The sequence below is a fragment of the Adiantum capillus-veneris genome, chromosome 6 (assembly GCF_014529385.1).
Source record: "Adiantum capillus-veneris isolate H3 chromosome 6, ASM1452938v2, whole genome shotgun sequence".
NCBI lineage: Eukaryota > Viridiplantae > Streptophyta > Polypodiopsida > Polypodiales > Pteridaceae > Adiantum > Adiantum capillus-veneris.
The window spans coordinates 157819084-157838711 of record NC_140936.1 but is presented as its reverse complement, the minus strand read 5'-3'; the positions used below and the strand labels follow the sequence as shown (position 1 = coordinate 157838711).

The window sequence follows — 19628 nt, the reverse complement described above, 5'->3', positions numbered from 1 at the left end:
GAGATTTACTGTACAAGTACAGTGGTTGTATGTACACTTGATTGTGGACACTCGTTGAGTGTAGAAAGTGTTACAGGTACCACGATAGCAGGTTCAGCAGATTTGCAGGTTTTTGCAGATTGCAGCTATTTTGTCTTAGTGCTTCAAGATGTCTGACGGTTTCAGTCAGATTGTTACTAAGAAGCTTGAGAAAAATAACTACCCTGCATGGAAGTTCTGAATAACAAATTTCCTAAAAGGAAAAGGTTATTGGGACTATGTAGAAGGAGACAATGAAAAGGAACCAGATATTCCCGAGGCAAATGCTATAGCAAAACAAAGGAAAGCTTTGAGGGACTGGCAACAAGGCCAGAGCAAAGTGATGTATTGGCTTTCTATGAGCATCACAGATGGCATGATGGGCTATCTACACGATGCTGAAACCCCCGCCATTGCATGGAAAAACGTAGGCAGAGTGTTCGAGGTGAACACCAAGGCCAGGAAGCTTCAACTAAAGTCGGAGCTAAATCAGGTTAAGAGGAACAACCTCTCCATCAATGATTATGCTTTGAAGATCAAGAGTATCATTGAGGCTCTTGGATCTATTAAAATCTCAGTGGAAGACGATGACATTGTCCGTGCATGCTTGGATGGTCTAGGAGATGAGTATGTACATTTCAGGTCTTCCATGAATACAAGAGACGACATCCCCGTGTTCCAAGATTTGATTTCTATGCTTATTCTTGAGGAGAAGAACCTTGACACATCTTCTTCTCATGGCAGAAATAATTCTGAACAGCCCTTCTATTCTAACTCCAACAGAGGTAGAGGTAGAGGTCATGGTTGAGGCCCAAGGGGTTGTAGGGGCCAATTTCAAGAAGGTCAATCAAATCAAAACAATACAGGTAGCAGGGGAAACCAGTCTCAAGGCAGGGGGAGTCAAAGAGGTCGTGGTGCAGGATCAAACAGGCAGCAACATACTGCAGATAGCAGAGAATGTTGGACTTGTGGTGAAAGAGGTCACATGTCACGTGACTGTCCAAAGGGAAAAGCAAGTGGAAAGAGAGAATAGGGCAACTATGCATCTACTAGCAGAGATGCAGATGACAGCAAAAACGAGCGCATGTTTGTTATGCAGCATGTAATGAATACAATAACTGCAGAGAATACCACCCAAGATGATGTTTGGTATGTGGATTCAGGTGCCTTTAATCACATGACGTCTCGTGGAGAGTGGTGTAGAGATATGCGCAAACCAGACATGTCAGGCTATGTGCAGACAGGACATGACACAGCTCATCCCATTGCTCATGTAGGGGACATACCTCTAAATACGAAGAGTGGGAAATCAAAGTACTTAGCAGATGTACTTCATGTTCCAAACATTACAAAGAATCTTGTTTCTGTTGGACAAATGGTTGAGCAGGGTTTGCAGGTTCGCTTCAATCCGAATGGTTGTTATGTAGAAGATTTCCAGAATGGCTGTAAGCTGATCACAGAGGGCAAATGTGTGGGAAGAATGTTTACGCTAAATGTAGACATGCCTGAGGTAAAAGCTGCATTATTTGCACAGGGCACAGGTGTTGTGGCTGATGTTGACATTTGGCACAAACGCATTGGCCATGTCAATGAGCAGAGATTGCGCCGCATGCAATCAAAACAGATTGTAAAAGGTTTGCCCAAATTCAAGGTGGATGGTACGCATAAAGTGTGTACAGCATGCCAGTTTGGAAAACAGTCAAAGGGCTCATTTCCACATGAGCGCAATGTATGTAAAAAACCACTTGAGGTGGTGCACACAGATGTTTGGGGTCCAACCGATACTGCAAGTATACATGGTTGCAGGTATTATGTCTCTTTCATTGATGACCATACAAGGAAAGTATGGGTCTACTTCATGCGTAACAAAAGTGAAGTGTTTGGTCACTTTCAAGACTTCAAAGTCATGATTGAGAAGGAGACAGATATACAAATCAAGACATTGAGGTCAGATGGAGGGGGAGAGTACTTCTCCAATGATTTTTCAGATTTTCTGCGAATGCATGGTATACGCATGCAGTTTACATACAGATATACTCCAGAGCAGAATGGGGTCGCAGAAAGGAAAAATAGGCACATTACAGAGGTTGCACGTGCATTGATGAATGAGAAGAACATGCCTCATCATTTCTGGGCTGAAGCTGTAAATACGGCTGTGTACATTATGAACAGGACACCTACAGCTGCGGTGCATGATGTAACGCCTGAGGAAAAGTTTACAGGTACAAAGCCTGATTTGGCACACTTGAAAATGTTTGGGTGCATAGCTTACGTGCATGTACCAGATGAGTTGCGTAGGAAATTGGATCCTAAAGCAGAGAAATGTATTCTTGTGGGATATTCCCTTGAACAAAAGGGGTACAGGTGCTACAATCCTACTACACGAGAATTACGAGTGAGTAGAGATGTAGTCTTTGATGAGATGAGCAGCTAGTACAGTAATGCACATGGCACTATTGGGGCTGATGTAAAAGATGATGTGGTTGTAAAAAATGTGAGGCCACAGTCACAGGTTTTGAGTGGACCACAAGAGTCCTCTTCTCGTGGCTCTGTTGAGAAGCCATGGAATGGTAGACTACGTACGCAGGTTACTCCACCAGCAGGTACAGGGAACGTATCACGAAAAGGAAAGGAAAAGGTTGATGAACCTCCCTTTATGGCTGATGCATCATCAGGTTTTTCACATGTAGACATGGATTCAGATGGTTCTGAACAAAGTCTTGATGAGGAATTTGGAATTCCGGCTGTCAGGACACTTGGTGTAAGGAAAGTACAAGAAGATGCTAGAGGGCAAAGGAGTGACCCAGGACCGCGCAGTTCTAACAGAGTCAGAAATCCAGTTTAGAAATTGACTTATGATGGGTATCTAGCGCATCACCAAGCCTACATGGCTAAGGTGATACAGGATGTGGAGCCCACATGTTTTGAGGATGCAGTTAGAAATGTGCATTGGGATGATGCAATGAATGAAGAGATGGATGCATTGGAAGCAAACGACACATGGGAGTTGGTGCCATTGCCAAGTGGCAAGAAAGCTATTGGCTGTAAATGGGTATATAAAACCAAGCATAAGGCTGATGGTAACATTGAGCGTCACAAGGCAAAGCTGGTCGCAAAAGGGTATGCATAGACGTATGGCATAGACTATAAGGAGACCTTTGCTCTAGTGGCAAAGATAACGACTGTGGGAGCTGTCATAGCAGTGGCTGCATCTAGAGGATGGATTATGCATCAAATGGATGTAAAGAATGCCTTCTTGAATGGTGAGTTGCAAGAGGAAGTGTTTATGGATCAGCCACCTGGTTATGTCGATCCAGGTTACCCAGATTATGTATGCAGACTTCTCAAAGCTTTGTATGGTTTGAAGCAGGGCTCTAGAGCATGGTATGACAGGATTGCCAAGTATATTGTCAGAATTGGGTTTAGGAGAGCTCATGCTGATCATTCACTCTATGTACCTGAGAGTGATGTGGGGATTGTGGTCATTACCATATATGTAAATGACCTTATTATTGTGGGTGACAATGCTATGGAGATTGACCATGTGAAGGGTCTTCTCAAACAGGAGTTTGAAATGAAAGATTTGGGCGAGTTGCGCTACTTTCTTGGCATTGAGGTGATCAGGACTCCAGAGGGTGTATGGCTGTCACAGAGACAGTATGCTTTGGACATGTTGTCAAAGTATGGTATGGCTGATTGTAAGCCAATTTCTATTCCCTTGGATGTGAATGCAAAGCTGAGTGCAGAGAAGGGTGATGTTGTTGAGGATGTCAAGATGTACAGGAAGATTGTGGATAGTCTAATCTACTTGACTATCACGAGGCCAGACTTGAGCTACACAGTAGGCTTGGAGAGTCAATTCATGAACCTTCCGAGGAAGCCACATTTGGATGGAGTACGACGCACACTTCGGTATGTGCAAGGGACTCTTGACTACGCATTGTTCTATGCAACAGATGTGCCATTAGCATTGTATAGGTATATAGATGCAGATTGGGCAGGTAGCATTGTTGATAGGAGATCTACGAGTGGCTTCATGTTCTCTTTTGGGAGTGCTGTTGTTACTTGGAGCAGCAAAAAGCAGCCTACGGTTGCTTTATCGAGCACAGAGGCCGAGTACAGAGGTGCAGCAGTTGCGGCGTGTGAGGTAGCTTGGCTACGCACATTACTTGAGGACTTGGGAGTGCAGGTGGTCCAGCAGATTGTCATCCATTGTGACAACCTCAGCAGTATGCAGTTGGCTAGGAACCCAGTGTTCCATGCCAGGACCAAGCACATAGAGGTCCATTACCACTACGTTCGAGAGCGAGTGTTGGCGGGCGACATCGACTTGGTCTACATTAGCATAGAGGAGCAGATAGTGGATATCTTTACCAAGGCCCTCGGAGCTAAGAAGCTTCGATGTTTGCGGACTATGCTTGGACTCTGCGACATGCAGAGCTCGAGGGGGGGTGTTGAGATGTCGAGCTCTACATCTTGAGCTGGCATCCACTACGGGTCTTGGTCGCTTACGACATTTACTCACTGGCGCGTTAGGTGACGAACACGGAGGATCTCTGCTAGTGATTCTACAACTGGACTACACTTATAGTTCCAGCGTAGTACGCTTCTAGCGCGTTCACACTTAGTGACCGCATGTACATATGTGCTACTTTTTAGCTTTAGCACTTAGTCATTTTGTACTCTCTTTTCTGTGAGAAGAAGAAAACGCTTTCCATCTCTGTGTGCTTTGTGCTTATCTTGTGTAGCTCTCTTGCATCCTCTTTCTTTACAGAGATCACAACTTTACTGATTGAGACATTGCATGATGCGACAGCAGAGGCATACCCACACACTCGGCCTGATTAGAGACGTAGTTTTGGGACCATGCCTCAGAACAATTGGTATGACGAGGAATGTAGAGAGACGAGAACACAACTTCAAAGGAATCTTCTCCTAGGCCTTGACTTGAACAACGGTGCTTTGCACAGCAAGAAACCCTTGCATAGGTCTCTCAAGCTGCCATAGCCATGTTTCTCACGATCAACCCCACTCATTTTGCGCACAGACACACATGTTTACTTTCTCCCACCCACAACCTGCGGGAATGGTTGGCACTCTACTTGTAGCAGCATCGATACTAACGTTCTTTTTGGGAACACTGTACCAATTAACTCATTCTAGGAAGAAGCTCAAGAATAGTAAAAGCTAGCGTGGTCCGTGGGAGAAATGCACGATGGTGCATAGTATGGCTAAATCTGTCCCGTCTCACTGATGAAATGAGCATGAATTAAGGAGAGCAAGTCCTCATGAATGCATGCCTCCATAATTGCCTTGCTCACTGATAAAATGAGCACGAATTAAGAGCCAGTTCACATGACGGTTTGATTTTCAAAATGTTGGCAATATGTTGCCAATTTTTTGGTTTCACATGGAGTGTTTCCACTAAATAATTGGCAACATTTTGCCAACAAGTTCCCAAACGGCTCCATGCCCAAGGGGTGGAGCAAGATGGCAACCACAAGTGAAGACAAAGAGAAAAAAGTGTTTTTCATTAAATGGGGGACAAGACAAACTTGTTTTCCACTTCTCTCTCTCTCATTCTCTCACTTACTTTTCCCATTCATTTTCCTGAAAAAAGAAATCTCTCCCACTCTCTCACGTTTTTAGATACCTTCCATGAGAACTCACAAAATCAAGTTGTTGGTTAGCCTCTCATGTGAACTAGCTCTAAGGAGACCAAGGCCTCATGAATACCCACCTCCACTGCCTTGCTCCGTCAAGGTCGGGAGTCAAGGGGCGTGCTGTCCGTATCGTCCATCTCCACCATTTTCCTGCGCAGAAATGGTTGCTGCAACCGTCAGATCAGCACCATGTCAGCATGCAGAATCCACACGTTGCTCCTCCAATCAGATGCTCCCCAGTCAGCAGACGGAATGGGATTGAGGGAGCGTATCAGCGCTGCAACCGCTAGATCTGCAGCACGTCAGCACTTGAAATTCCAAAGCTGGACCATCGAATGACGTACTGGCAGGTCAGCAGCTGTAATGGGACGAGGTGCTGCCACCACAACACACGTAATGTGTCTGCATTGAAAGGACAATGGAGTCCAGGAGAGAGTGCAGTTCTGACGGATGATAGTGCAGGACAGAGGACAGAGTGCAGCTCTGACAAATGGTAGTGCAGGAGCTCTAATGTTGAGAGACAGGGTGCAGCTCCTCAGTGGATAGCGCAGTGTGTTGGCCCCCCTCCTCCCGACACTTGACGGCCAGGAATGGTCCCTTGCAGACCATTCACCCGGAATCCACGCTCCCGCACGGCTCTCGGCCTCCGCCGGTCGCCATGCAGTCGCCTGGATTCCTGGGAATGGTCAGCAAGGGACCATTCCCTACCCTTTCAGCCTGTCCAATCCTGACAATAATCTCATCACTGCCAAGTCAGCAGCCGAAAAGTGTGCAAGCGTAAAGTTCATCTACATGTGACATATCAGTAGCTGGAAACAACGATGGCGACAATAACAGCATCCAGAATAAGATTATTTCCCTGCTCTCGCTGCCAGTGTCAACCTAACGCGTCAGCAAGCGGACTGATATCCCGTGCGCCCCCCCCTCCAGGCATGTGGACTCTTGATGGCTGGGAAAGGACCTCCGTAATAACTGCTCCCACTATGGGGAAAGTACACTAGAGGTGCTTTTCCTACACCTTCAGACTCCATGACTTTCCAGTTGCAAGTCTGTAGCATATGGAGGACCAGCTGGAAAAGCAAACTTTTGAGCTCTGATACCACCGTCAAGGTCGTGGGGAGGGGGGCAGTGCATCTGAGCCGTTTGACTGCTGCACTTTATTTTGCAGACTGTAGTTGTGCAAGCATGCGATGCATGCCACATCAGCTGGCAGAATTTGAGCAGCCTGCAGCCAATGACCGAGCTCCAACTCAGCAGGTGGAATCGCATGCTGTGCTGACACATCAGCGGGGCTGGAATCTGAGACTCTCGCCTGGAATCGCATTGTCTGCACTCTCCCAACTGCACCCTCATCTGCTCTCAGTGCATTGATCAGGCTTCACTGCTTCGTGACTGTACCCTTTGCTTCGTGACTGTACCCTCTGCAGGTCAGTGTGTTGGCCCCCCTCTCCCACGACCATTGACGGCCGGGAATGGCCCTGCAGTGGCCATTCCTGAAATAATGCGCTTCCACCATGGCTCCCGGCCTCCGCCGGTCGCCATGGGGTCGCCCATTATTTCAAGGAATGGCCACTGCAAGGCCATTCCCTACACCATAATCAGCAAGCACCACTTACCAAGTGGGAAACCACTGATACACTCGAATGCAACTTACCAGAGACATGTCACACTCGGATTCTGGAAAAGACATGGGAAAGACTAAGTTCCTCTCAAAGAGTATCGCCCCCAAATAGGCATCCCTGGCAGCAGTTTCTTATTTTATTGATCAACGACTGTGTGCAGAATCATCGAATGAGACCACTCACATAATGTGAAGTTACAACTGACGCCTTGGCCTCTTATTGAGCCCCAAAAGCAACTTCAAATAGAGCTTGCAGAGTAATTCCGCCACATCATCAGATTCGTACAGCCTGTGATCTGTGTGTGAATCGTGCTGGATTTCGCACTGCCATTCGTATGACTGTGTCAGCAGATTGTCATGTCAGCATGCGCCACATCAACCAGTTGTCACAGATGAAGATTTTGCCAACCACTTGCATCGCAAGCACATCTTTGGCAAAATGCATCATCTCGCAATACCTATGCTGACAGCAATCTTTTAAACTGTATGCATTCCAATTTACAACTAGAAAAGTATACAGACCTCCTGAGAATTTCCAGGATTGTGGTGAACATAGCACGACCTCAGGCTGCCCACTGTGCTCTCATGTCCCCATAAAATGCATAAAGCAACTTTGCTTCATATGCACATTTTTACCCATGAACCTGCAAGCAATTGGTTTCCCAATGCCTTGCTGCCAAAGATCAATTGTACCATCTCTTACTGAACATCCCTCTACCTGAGGGGAAGGAAACTGTTTATGTCCCTCGAAGGCCAACTTCACTGCCCAAGAACCACTCAGCAATTAAAAACCATGACAGCCATTTATGTCTCTAATGTAACACAATTTGATGGCATTAAAAGCAAACTTCAACGTTAACATTTCACATTGTTGGCATTGGCTGTGTTAAAAGGCGTCCTCATCTCCAGTGGACTCGGGATAGTTCACAAGGAATTCATAAAACCCTTCACTCAGATTCTTTCAGGTTGTTTCTTGCTTACTGAAGCCAATGTACAATATCTTCAAGTCTTCAATCTGGTCTTGCCTGATTTCAAAGCATAATCATTACACAGCCGACGTATGTTAGGAACCTTTGTTGCAAAATTGTCAGGTGTATTCTAAGGCCCATCTCCCCAGCTCCATATGTTCCCATTTACTACAAGCACCGAATAAAGCATGCCATGCTGTAAGATTCGGAAAAGATTGCATCTTTTGCATCATAGTCACTGCTATTTCCAACAGTCCTGCCCGGCCAAAGAGATCAACCATGCAAATCTCATGCTCCACAGTTGGAATTAGGCCATAGCCTCCACTCATAGTCTCAAAGAACTGCTGTCCTTCCTCCAATAGGCCACTATGGTTAAACATAGTAAGCATGGCGATACACGTAACTAAATCTGGCTCTACTCCTTTCTTTAACATCTTAGCAAGAGTGTTAAGTCCAATTTTAACCTTCCCAAACTGGGCATATCCCGAAACCAGTGCATTAAACAAAATCAAATCACAAATGGAGGCATCATCGAACATGTCTTGTGCCTCTAAAAGCCTTCCACACTTGGCATACATATCTACCAATGCAGTGGACACAACCACGTCAATTTCCACCAAGTCATCTCCAACAATCTGAGAATGTATTTCTTGGCCCTTATCTGCTGCCCCTATGCTGCCACAGGCTTTAATGACGCTAACATATGTGCATGCATCAGGAGACTGACCGTCATTTTGCATCTTATCAAAACAGACAATTGCTTCCTCATAGCGATCATGCTGCACATATCCTGCTATAAAAGCACCCCAAGAGATTGTATCACGGTTGGAGAGCCTGTCAAATACATCTTGAGCTTCGGCAAGTAGCCCGCACTTGGCATACATGTCTATTAATGCATTGGCAACTGTAATTTTCTTCTCGGAAAATCCCTTTCTAACTACATCATGGTGTATTTCCTGGCCTGCAAAGGCATCTCCTAAGATGCCACAAGCTTTCAAGCAGCAAGAGAAGGTAACCGCATCGGGTGAGAGATGCTCAAGTTGCATTCTTTGGTAGCAGAGCAATGCTTCTTCACCATGCCCATGTTGAGTATATCCATTTATTAGTGCATTCCATGCGACAACATCCTGAAAGGGCAGCTTGTTGAACATTTCTTGTGATTTTTCTAGCATGCCAAACTTGGCATACATGTCAACCAATGCTGTTCCAACAACAGTATTCCCCTCTAACAAATTATTATTACTGATTTGAGCATGAATTTGTACTCCCTTATCTATGGTCCCAATGCCTCCGCAAGCTTTCAAAATGCAAGAAAAAGTAACAGCATCAGGGGAGATCCCTGTGCTTTGCATCCATTCAAAACAACCCATTGCTTCCTTGCCATGGTCATGTTGAGCATAACCTGAAATCAGAGCAGTGCATGAAGGCAAATCCCATACTGGGAGGTCCTGAAACAAATGTTCTGCTTTTGTAAGATAACCACACTTTGCATACATATTGATCAATGCATGAGTAGCCACAATATCTCTACCTTCTATACCTTCTTTCACGATGTTGGAATGTATTTCTTGGGCTTTGTCAGATGCCCCTATGGTGGTACAAGCTTTCAGGGTGCACACCATGGTAGCTGAATCTGGACAAAAGCCCCTAGCTTTCATTAGTTCAAAGCAGCTCAATGCTTCCTCACAGTATCCATATTGGGCATACCCCAAAATTAGGACATTCCAGGAAATAACGTTCCAGGATCTAAGCTCATGAAACACAGACTCTGCTCTTGCAAGCAAGCCACATTTGCAATACATATCTACCAGCCCAGTGCCAACAATAATGTCTTTTTCCACGAGCCCATCTCTGAGAATTTGACAATGTACTTTCTGCCCCTCTTTAATAGCTCCTATATTGCTACAGGCTTTCAAAATGGAGGAAAATGTAACTGCGTTTGGAGAAAGGCCCTCGAGTTCCAACTGTTCAAAGCAAGTAAGCGCTTGCTGACCATGCCCATGTTGGGCATATCCTGAGATGAGCGCATTCCAAGAAACTATGTTCCTAAGTGGAAGAGCATCAAACACTTCATGTGCCTTTGCGAGTGCACCACATTTTGCGTACATATTGATCAAGGCACTGCCAACAAAGATATCTTTCTCAAGAAAGCCAGATTTGATGAGATCAACGTGTATATTGCTGCCACTATGCAGATCCTTCTGCTGCTCACACACCTTCAGCATGCCTAAGACCGAGATGCGGCCCTCAATCTTTTCCTTGGGATTCTGATGAATGCACTGGCTGGAAGTCCACAACTCCTCTTGTGCCTTCTCTTCGACTTGCGCCACAGGAAGAGTTTCATGTGATTCTGTAGCCTGCTTGTTTGTCTTATCCACACGCAAATATCCATTCGCAACTTTCTGTGGGTTCGATGGTGGTTGCAGTACTCTGAATGGTTGCCGCTCTGGAACCCAATGGCAGCCATGTGACAACACTCCATCCTGCCTAGTTTTTTGATGTCCAAGTTGGTCTGTAGACGCTGAGCTGATGCACAACAACAGGCACATCTAAACTGTAGGGAGGCTTAGGATGTCACGCTTATGTCACTACCTTCATCACTACTTCGTTGGCCTATGATATGGCCTTCTTCTTAAATGAAAGGGAAAATTACCAAAATACCCCTCCAATTTGTGGAAATTCCCCCTCAAATTTCAAAAATTCCCAGTATACCCCTCATATTTTGTCATAAATTCCCAAAATGCCCTTCAAATTTTCGAAACTCCCAAGACACCCCTGGTTGTGAGAGTAAATTTCTCCAAAGACAAAAAAAAATTGTAGCTTTTCATAAGAAGACCAATTGTCTATCAATACAAGATACTAAAACTAGAATTTGAGCTGGTTATGGAGGCTTTGGAGATTAATTGCTGCATATTTTTAGAAATAATTGTCTTTTTTTGGGAGGTAACTTTGTGACAAGTTACATGCTAAGCACTCAAAAACGGATCTCTATTGTCAAAAAAGTATAAAGATTAGAGAATCATGAACAATCAAACTAAACTAGATACAAGGGTATTTTGGGATTTTTTGAAATTAGAGGGGTATTTAGAAATTTCCACAAATTAGAGGGGTATATTGGTAATTTCCCTATATTAAATGAAGCTAGAGGATGAAGCCACTTGGTGTAATCACAAACCCGTAGTATCTTATCATCGGTTATGTCACCATAATTTGTTGGCATTGCCTCTTGGCAGGATAAATGCAAAGGGAGTTTCAACCTGTGTACAACGGAGCACCCGTTTGTCTGACTTTGGACATCTCGGTTACATCACCATAATTACGTGTGTGAATGTTGTATGCGCTAGCAAAAGTATGTGCGGCACAAGTAAATTACAAGATCTTGCAATAGAAACAAAAGACCCTCAGTGTTTGATCGTCAGCAAGGTGTTGGCTATGGGACAAGGCACAAGTTGCTTTGAGCAAGGGGGATCAATCGTAAGGGCACGGTACTTGCTTCACAATCATGTCCTTGTCTTTGGAAAATAGGAGTGAAACTATTGCCACCTTCAGCGATGCTGCTATAGTGCTATCTACAGTGACAAAAGAGAGAGAGAGAGAGAGAGAGAGAGAGAGAGAGAGAGAGAGAGAGCTAGCTACATCATTTGTGAAGCGTGTGTGATAGTGGGCTTCATTACTGCCACAATGGGGAAAAAGTGGAGGTTTTTAGCTCCCCTTGCCTACAAATGCAACCATGTGTTGGGTAAAAACCCTAGTAATTTATAATTAGTGTAGATAGTATAGCTACAAAATAAGTAATTAGTATTAATTAGTATGACGATGATGTCGGTGGCATAGCTAAAGCAGTAGCCCTCATACTAGCCCCCTTACTAACCAAGATCATCTCTCCCCATCAACATGGGTTCATCAAAGGAAGGTCCATTTACGATAACATCTTGGCAGCAATGGTGGGCATCGAATACGCAACTGTCACAAAGCAGGAGTGCATTCTGCTACAGTTGGACCTGGACAAAGCTTATGACAGAATAACATGGACATATATAGAAGCCGTCATGGAAGCTCTGGCTTTGGGCCTCGCCTATGTCAGCTAGTACGTGTAATGGGGGCTGGAAGCCAGTCAGAGCTCCTCTTCAATGATAGAATTGTGGGCTCTTTTGAGGTCAAAAGGTCTGTTAAGCAGGGATGCCCACTGGCCCCCCTACTTTTTGCCATAGGATCACATCCTCTAATCACGATGCTTGAAGCTAGTGCTGAATGAGGAGAGTTGCAAGGCCTTGCCTTACCTGGAAATAGCCAACTCCTAGCAAAACTTTTTGCAGACGATTCTCTCCTCTTCTTGAAGGCGTGCCCCCCTAGGTCATTAGAAAAGCTCTGGAGATTGTACAAATATTCGCAGTAGCTTCGGAGTCCCAGTGTAATATAGAGAAGTCAACGCTGACCTTGACCTCCCTATCGAAAAATGACTCATTTGACCCTTCTGTCTGGTCGGGGGAGATTGTCACAAAAGGGAATATCTTTAGACATCTGGGAGCCCCCTTGGGGTGGATGTAACTCACAAGCAAAGATTTGAGTGGGTGCTTGAAAAAATCAAAACAAAAATGAGTAGGTGGAAGTATGCTCTTCTCCCATTCCCAAGTCGGATAAAAGTGATGAATGCCTTTATGATTCCTTATATTGCCTTCACTAGCCCGCTTCTCAAGATGGCTAAGTGTCACTAGAAAGAGTTCTTAAAACCAGTAAAAAGATTTTTATGGAAAAAGAACACGAAATCTTCCAGGCCATGGCAATGGGCCCGGTGGAAATCAGTTGCTCAGTCGGAGAATCAAGGAGGCCTCGGAATTCTCAACCCTGTGGCCCATGCAAAAGCTTGTTGCGCCAAATTTGTTGTTTCCTTGGCTAAACAGGATCAAGTTTGGGCTGTCATGATCAGAGATATGATAGAAGTGTTACCATATACATGTGGTAGTGATGTGTGTGAACACACTAGGACCGCCGGGGCATTTTTTCCCTCTTTAGGAGGTTTTTTCCCCCGAGCATTGTATATACGCCCATCACTCTAGGGCTATCTATCTTTCCATTGCACACTAAGTAACACACTCTCTATTGTGTGCCTTGAGCTGCCTTCGTCTTCTCCAAGTTGTGTGCGTATCTCTGCAACCCTAATTCCAACAATTGGTATAAGAACAGGTTACGTCCTCCCGGGATTAGTCGCCAGTTGCTCTAGCACACGCCTGCTCACTTTCTCCGATTACAGTGAGGTTTGGTGAGCGTTTGTAGGTCGACAAAAATTTCGGGAGGGCTCATAGAGCTTAGTCTGCTCAGATTTCTGATCCGGGCTCATTTCGGCCTCTGTTTCCACTACAGGCAGGTCTGCACAGGCAATTTCGTCATTTTGTGCAAAAATTCTATCAGTGTCGTTTTCTGCATAACAGGTGCCTTATAGTATTCTACGGTTTGTGCTATATAGCATGTGTTCTTCCCGCTCCATTTCTCCTATTTTCGGGCAATTTTCACAGCAGGTGCAGCATTTACCATGGCTGACAACAACAACACAGATGTGTTCAAGATGTTTGCTACTAAGGACAGGTTAAATAGGGATAATTACCCTATGTGGGCTTATATGATGCAGCACGTTCTTGTGTCAAAGGGTGTCTAGGATATTGTGCAGGGAATTGATGTATGTCCTGGTTATGAGGATGTAGGCGATGTTGAGGATGTTGCAGGTCTTGCTGCAAGGATTGCTGCTATTAGAGTTGTTTTGCCTACGGCAGAACAAGCTCATTGGTATGTAAAGGATGCGCAGGCTCATGCATTGATTGTGTTGTCTGTGAAGCGCACCATTGTTCCTCACATCCGTTCAGCAAAATCTGCAAAACAGGCTTGGGATATTTTGGCTGGTCTTTATGCAAGTCGCAATGAGGCTAAAATTTCTTTGCTGCGTAAAGAGCTGGAGTCAAAGATTATGCATGAGGAAGATGATATGGACACTTTCCTTGCTAGTGTCAAGGATATCAATGAGCAACTTATTTCTGCAGGTGAACTCATTTCAGAGAGTTCCCTTGTGCAGATTGTTCTTGATGCCTTACCAGATTCTTACCAGACTTTTGCTAGTACTTGGAGACTTATGACCTCAGGAAATCCTAAAGTTGTCAAGTTTGATGCATTATGCACATTGCTGTTGCAAGAGTCACTTTCCAAAAAAAACAGGACTAGATAGCGTGCAGTTGAACAGTCTTTTATTGCTTCTCAAAGAAAGGGTGGTAACAGCTATGCGGCCACTTCTTATGGTTCTATTGTGAGTTGCAAAACTTCTGTTCCCAATGCTTCTGCTGGCAACACTTCGTCTGGCAATTTTGGTGATAAGGGCAAAAAGAAAATGCGTTGCCATCATTGTAAATCTAATGATCACTTGATCAAGTCGTGTCCTAAGTTGAAGGCCAAAGAGGCTAAGAAGAAAGAGGGTGGTTCCACTGCAAATGCTGGTTCCACAACAAATGTAGCCATTGTTGAGTCTTCTGTAAAAGGAGACTGTAATGCTGATGTTGATGCAGAATGGGCTTTTAGCGTAGAGTGCACTTACAATCCTGTTGTCCATGATGCAAGCTTGTCAGTTGCTGCAGATTCACATGTGTGGTATTTCGACATTGGTGCTACAAAGCACATTACCTCACATCGTGAATTGTTCACCTCTCTCGAGTCTGTCCCTCATGGGAATTCAGTCACTTGTGCCAACAATGCCTCTCATCCAGTTCAGGGAGTTGGAAAGATTGTGCTTACTGCTGCAAATGGCAGTCCCTTCACACTTGTTGATGCACTTTATGTACCAGGGATCAAGAAGAATCTCTTGTCTGTATCCGCGCTTGCTAGACTTGGACTTGTAGTCAAATTTGTGGATGACAGATGTACAGTTCACGATCTTAGTTTTGGTGATGAAATTGTTGCATCTGGCCTTTTGTGCCGTGGGCTGTATAAGCTCACTCTGTATAACAAGTGTGGACAAAATTTTGCAAATGTTGTTGCAGATTCAAGGGCTATTTCAAATGCAAAACTTTGGCATGCACGTTTTGGTCATCTGAATTTTGCCAGTTTGCTGCGTTTGCAGAAATCTGATATGGTTGCTTCTTTGCTGCCTCTTGAAGCACCTGTCAAACATGTTTGTGAAGGCTGTATTTTGGGTAAGATGCAGCGTTCTAAGTTTCCAAAGGATGGTTCAGTTTGGGCCACATGCAGGTTGTAGCTTGTGCATAGTGATGTTTGTGGGCCCATGCAAACTCCGTCCTTGGGCAATTACCTGTACTTTGTGACTTTCATTGATGATTACTCCAGGCATGCATGGGTATTTCCGCTTAAAGAGAAGTCCGAAGTTTTTATGTGCTTCAGACAATTTCTGGCTATGGCTGAACATGTCTCGAAATGTACTATGGGCACCCTCCGTTCCGATCGAGAGGGGGAGTATATGTCTCATGAATTTAATGCATTTTTGGCTAGTCGTAGGATAAAACACCAATGTACAGTGCCTTATACACCTCAGCAAAATGGTGTTACTGAGAGGAAAAACAGGTCACTCACGGAAATGGCACAATGTATGGTCAAAAGTGAAGCTTTGCCGCATTCTTTTTGGCTTGAAGCCATCATGTGTGCCACTTATGTACTGAATAGGTGTCCTACGAAAGCTTTGCAATCTATTACTCCATATGAAGCATGGCATGATAGAAAGCCTTCTATTGAGCACATGCGTGTTTTTGGCTGTTTTGCATATGCTTTGGTGCCACAAACACAGTGCAGAAAATTGGATGATAAGGCTGTCAAATGTATTTTTGTTGGTTATAGTGCTGAAAGCAAAGGTTACAGGTTGTATCTCCCGCAAACAAAACGTATTCTGGTTTCATGGGATGTAGTGTTTGTGGAAGATTCTGTTCAGCCCTTGTTGTCATGTACTAGAGACAGTAATGTAAGCTCACATGACATTTATGACACTTTGTTGCCTCTTTTCAGTGGTGGAAATACGAATGTAAGTTCCAGTGAGGCAAATGTACAGCCTATGGGGGTTTCTGAAAATGTTACAGATCAGCCTATTACTGATGCAGATGTACATAATGTACTTGATGAGGAGAGGGCTAAAAATAAGCAGGCTAGAGGTATGCCAAAATGGCTGGTGCACACTTTGCGTGACAGTAAATTGGATGCACCTTTGTCTAGTCGTACTCGTTCAGGCTCTCGCCATGCATCTTATGCATCAGATTGTTATGCTTTGGCTATGTCTAGCTTACATGATGTTGAGGAGCCTCTGTCTTTTGATGAAGCACAGAATTCAAAAAATTGGATGGCTGCCATGCAATCAAAATATGATGCACTTATAGAAAATGACACATGGAATTTATGTGATTTGCCTCGTAGCAAAAAGGCCATTGGTACGAAGTGGGTTTACAAGTTGAAACGCAAGCCGGATGGTGAGATCGATCGCCATAAGGCTCGACTTGTTGCAAAGGGCATGCACAACAAAAAGGCATAGATTATGAAGAGACCTTTGCTCCCACTTTTCCTATGACTACTGTCCGTTTTCTATGTGCATTGGCAACTCATTTTGGTTGGGATGTACATCAATCAAATATTATTACTGCTTTCTTGAATACTGACATATTTGAGGAAGTTTATGTAACGCAGCCTCGCGATTTTGTCATAAAAGGACAAGAGGACAAAGTGTGCAGATGTAAGAAGGCTTTGTATGGGTTGAAGCAATCTCCTCGTGCTTGGTATAAGAAAGTTGACACTCATTTGGTCAAATGAAGCTTTCGTAACAGTCCAACAGAAAGCACATTATATGTAAAGCGTGAGGGTGATGTACTTCTCATTGTGGTTCTTTATGTCGATGATTTGCTGATCACTGGACCAAATGAGAGACATATTGCTGAATTTAAGGCTGATTTGAATGCTACTTTCAAGATGAAAGATTTGGGGCTGTTGCATCATTACTTGGGTATATAGTTTAAGCAGTGTGATGGTGGTATTGCCTTGTGTCAGAAAAGTTACATAGAGACATTGCTATGTAAGTTTGTACTTGAGGATTGCAAACCTATTGCCACTCCCATGGAAACAGGTTTGAAGTTGAGTCTACATGATGCTGGCGATCCTGCTGATGTCACTCTTTACCAAACTGCCTCATTTATGTACGCAACACGAGGCCAGATATTCAGTTTGCAGTCTCATAGGTCAGCAGATGTTGGCGATCCTGCTGATGTTGGCTGCCTCATTTATGTATGCAACACGAGGCCAGATATTCAGTTTGCAATCTCATAGGTCAACAGATTTATGCATAGCCCAAGGTATTGGTAGGCTGTCAAGAGGATTTTCCGCTACCTTAGTGGCACTTTACACTTGGCTTGTTTTATCCCAAGGGGGGATCATTGCCGCCAGACTTACATGTTTTTTTGGACTCAGATTGGGCTGGTTGTTTTGACATGCGAGTGTCCACAAGTGGTTTTTGTTTCATGCTTGGCAGTTCATGTATATCATGGTTGAGCAAGAAGCAACCTACTGTGGCCACTTCGAGTTGGGAGGCTGAGTACAAGGCAGTCTTCACAACTACGGTTGAGTGTGTATGGCTCAAACACCTTATGGCTGATTTGGGTGTTGGACAGGACACTGCCAACACTATCTACACTGACAGTCAGAGCGCATTGGCAGTTGCGAGGAACCCAGTTTTTCATGCTCGCACAAAGCACATTGAGGTACATTACCACTATGTCAGGGAGAGGCTCTCATCAGGAGAGATCAGCTTGACTTATGTGCCAACACGGGACAACCTTGCAGATCTTTTCACAAAGGCATTGTCTCGTGAGAAGCTTGAAGCTTTCCGCAAAGCTTTGGGCTTACTCCCCTTTGTGGACTATCATGTCCTCAGGGCATGGCACTTCCCTTTACTCATGTGCCAGCTCTCGTTCACCGCATCACTCCAGCAGGGGGGATTTGTTACCATATACATGTGGTAGTGATGTGTGTGAACACACTAGGACCGCCGGGGCATTTTTTCCCTCTTTAAGAGGTTTTTTCCTCCGAGCATTGTATATACGCCCATCACTCTAGGGCTATCTATCTTTCCATTGCACACTAAGTAACACACTCTCTATTGTGTGCCTTGAGCTTCCTTTGTCTTCTCCAAGCTGTGTGCGTTTCTCTGCAACCCTAATTCCAACAAGAAGCAGCTAAACTTGGCTCGAAGGGTGGAAAGTGGAGAGGGGTGGAGGTTCATGACAAAATGTTAGCCCCGCCGTGGTCTACCTTAAGACTGGGGAGTAGCTCAAGAGAAGTGGTAAGAAAATGCAATAGAGCAGCAGGAGTCTTAAAGTGGGGGGAAGAAGCCAGATACTTCAAGAACTCCATCCCCCTGGCTTTCCAAAGTTGTAAATCCGCCACAAACTCCCTATTGAATTGAGACATCTAGGAAGATGAATAATAAGGGTCTGAAGCTACTTGGACACTTCTGGGACAGTGGCAACAAGAGTTGGAAAACCATTGACCTAATGGTTACTCATTACCAACTTAATAGCTTGGAGGCCTTGCTTGTCCACAAAGTGATGAAAGAGCTTGACAATCTAGTGATGCCAATCTGTGATTCGGAGTTGGACTAGAATGCCTAGAAATGGCCCGAAAACGGTCTCTTGTGGAAACCCCATACTAAAATCATTTATCAGACAATGATGCAAAAGAAGAATTGGTCTAGCCCCCTTAACAAGCTATGGGAAAAGCAATGGCCGGAGGAAAGGTTGGAGCATGTAATGGAGAACATATGGAAGCCAAAGGTTCCGAAGGACATGAAGGTTTTCTTATGGAAGATTATTTGGGGTGCTCTACCGACGCGGGTGAAGATTCAGGAGAGAGGGATTGGGTCAGATCGATTCTTGGGGTGCAGGCTAGCTAGTGAAGATCTGGCCCACCTATTCATCGCCTGCCCAACTATCAAAGGCCTTGCAGGGAAAATATGCAAGGGGGTCCAAAGAACATGGAAAAGTAGTTTTTTCAAGACTGACCTATTCCTTGGAGGTAAGAGTTCAGGTAGTCCTGCACTCCTCGTCAGCACTCAGATTGTCAAATACTTCTTCTTACATAATGTATGGCAGACAAGGAACCGCCGTGTTTTTGAAGGAGGTTTTGAGGTGGAAAGCTTCGCAGAAATTATACAAGAAAGCAAAGTGCTAATATGGACACTTAGGCGCAAGCAGCACTCGGAGGATTGGTCTAGGACTACTTGTGCCTCGTTGTCAACAGATGGAATGCCTACGATGGGGGCAAATCTTGGCCATCGATAAATAAAAGATCTCAGAATGACAAGATTATGGACCTTGTGTATCAAGGATGAGGGGG

General features: G+C 44.6%; 2 protein-coding genes across 2 annotated transcripts; one reads left to right on the top strand and one right to left on the bottom strand.

Annotated features, from left to right (window-relative positions):
* Positions 1 to 5536: 5536 nt before the first annotated feature.
* LOC147456578 (uncharacterized) lies at positions 5537 to 7218 on the top strand. The gene has a single exon (XM_086515011.1). It carries the CDS (start codon positions 6711 to 6713, stop codon positions 7050 to 7052), a length of 342 nt encoding a protein of 113 aa, XP_086371137.1. The 5' UTR covers positions 5537 to 6710; the 3' UTR covers positions 7053 to 7218.
* Positions 7219 to 7413: 195 nt separating this feature from the next.
* Positions 7414 to 10881, bottom strand: LOC147456577 (pentatricopeptide repeat-containing protein At2g39620-like). The gene has a single exon (XM_086515010.1). The coding sequence runs from the start codon at positions 10817 to 10819 to the stop codon at positions 8390 to 8392; it is 2430 nt and encodes an 809-aa protein (XP_086371136.1). The 5' UTR covers positions 10820 to 10881; the 3' UTR covers positions 7414 to 8389.
* Positions 10882 to 19628: the final 8747 nt, after the last annotated feature.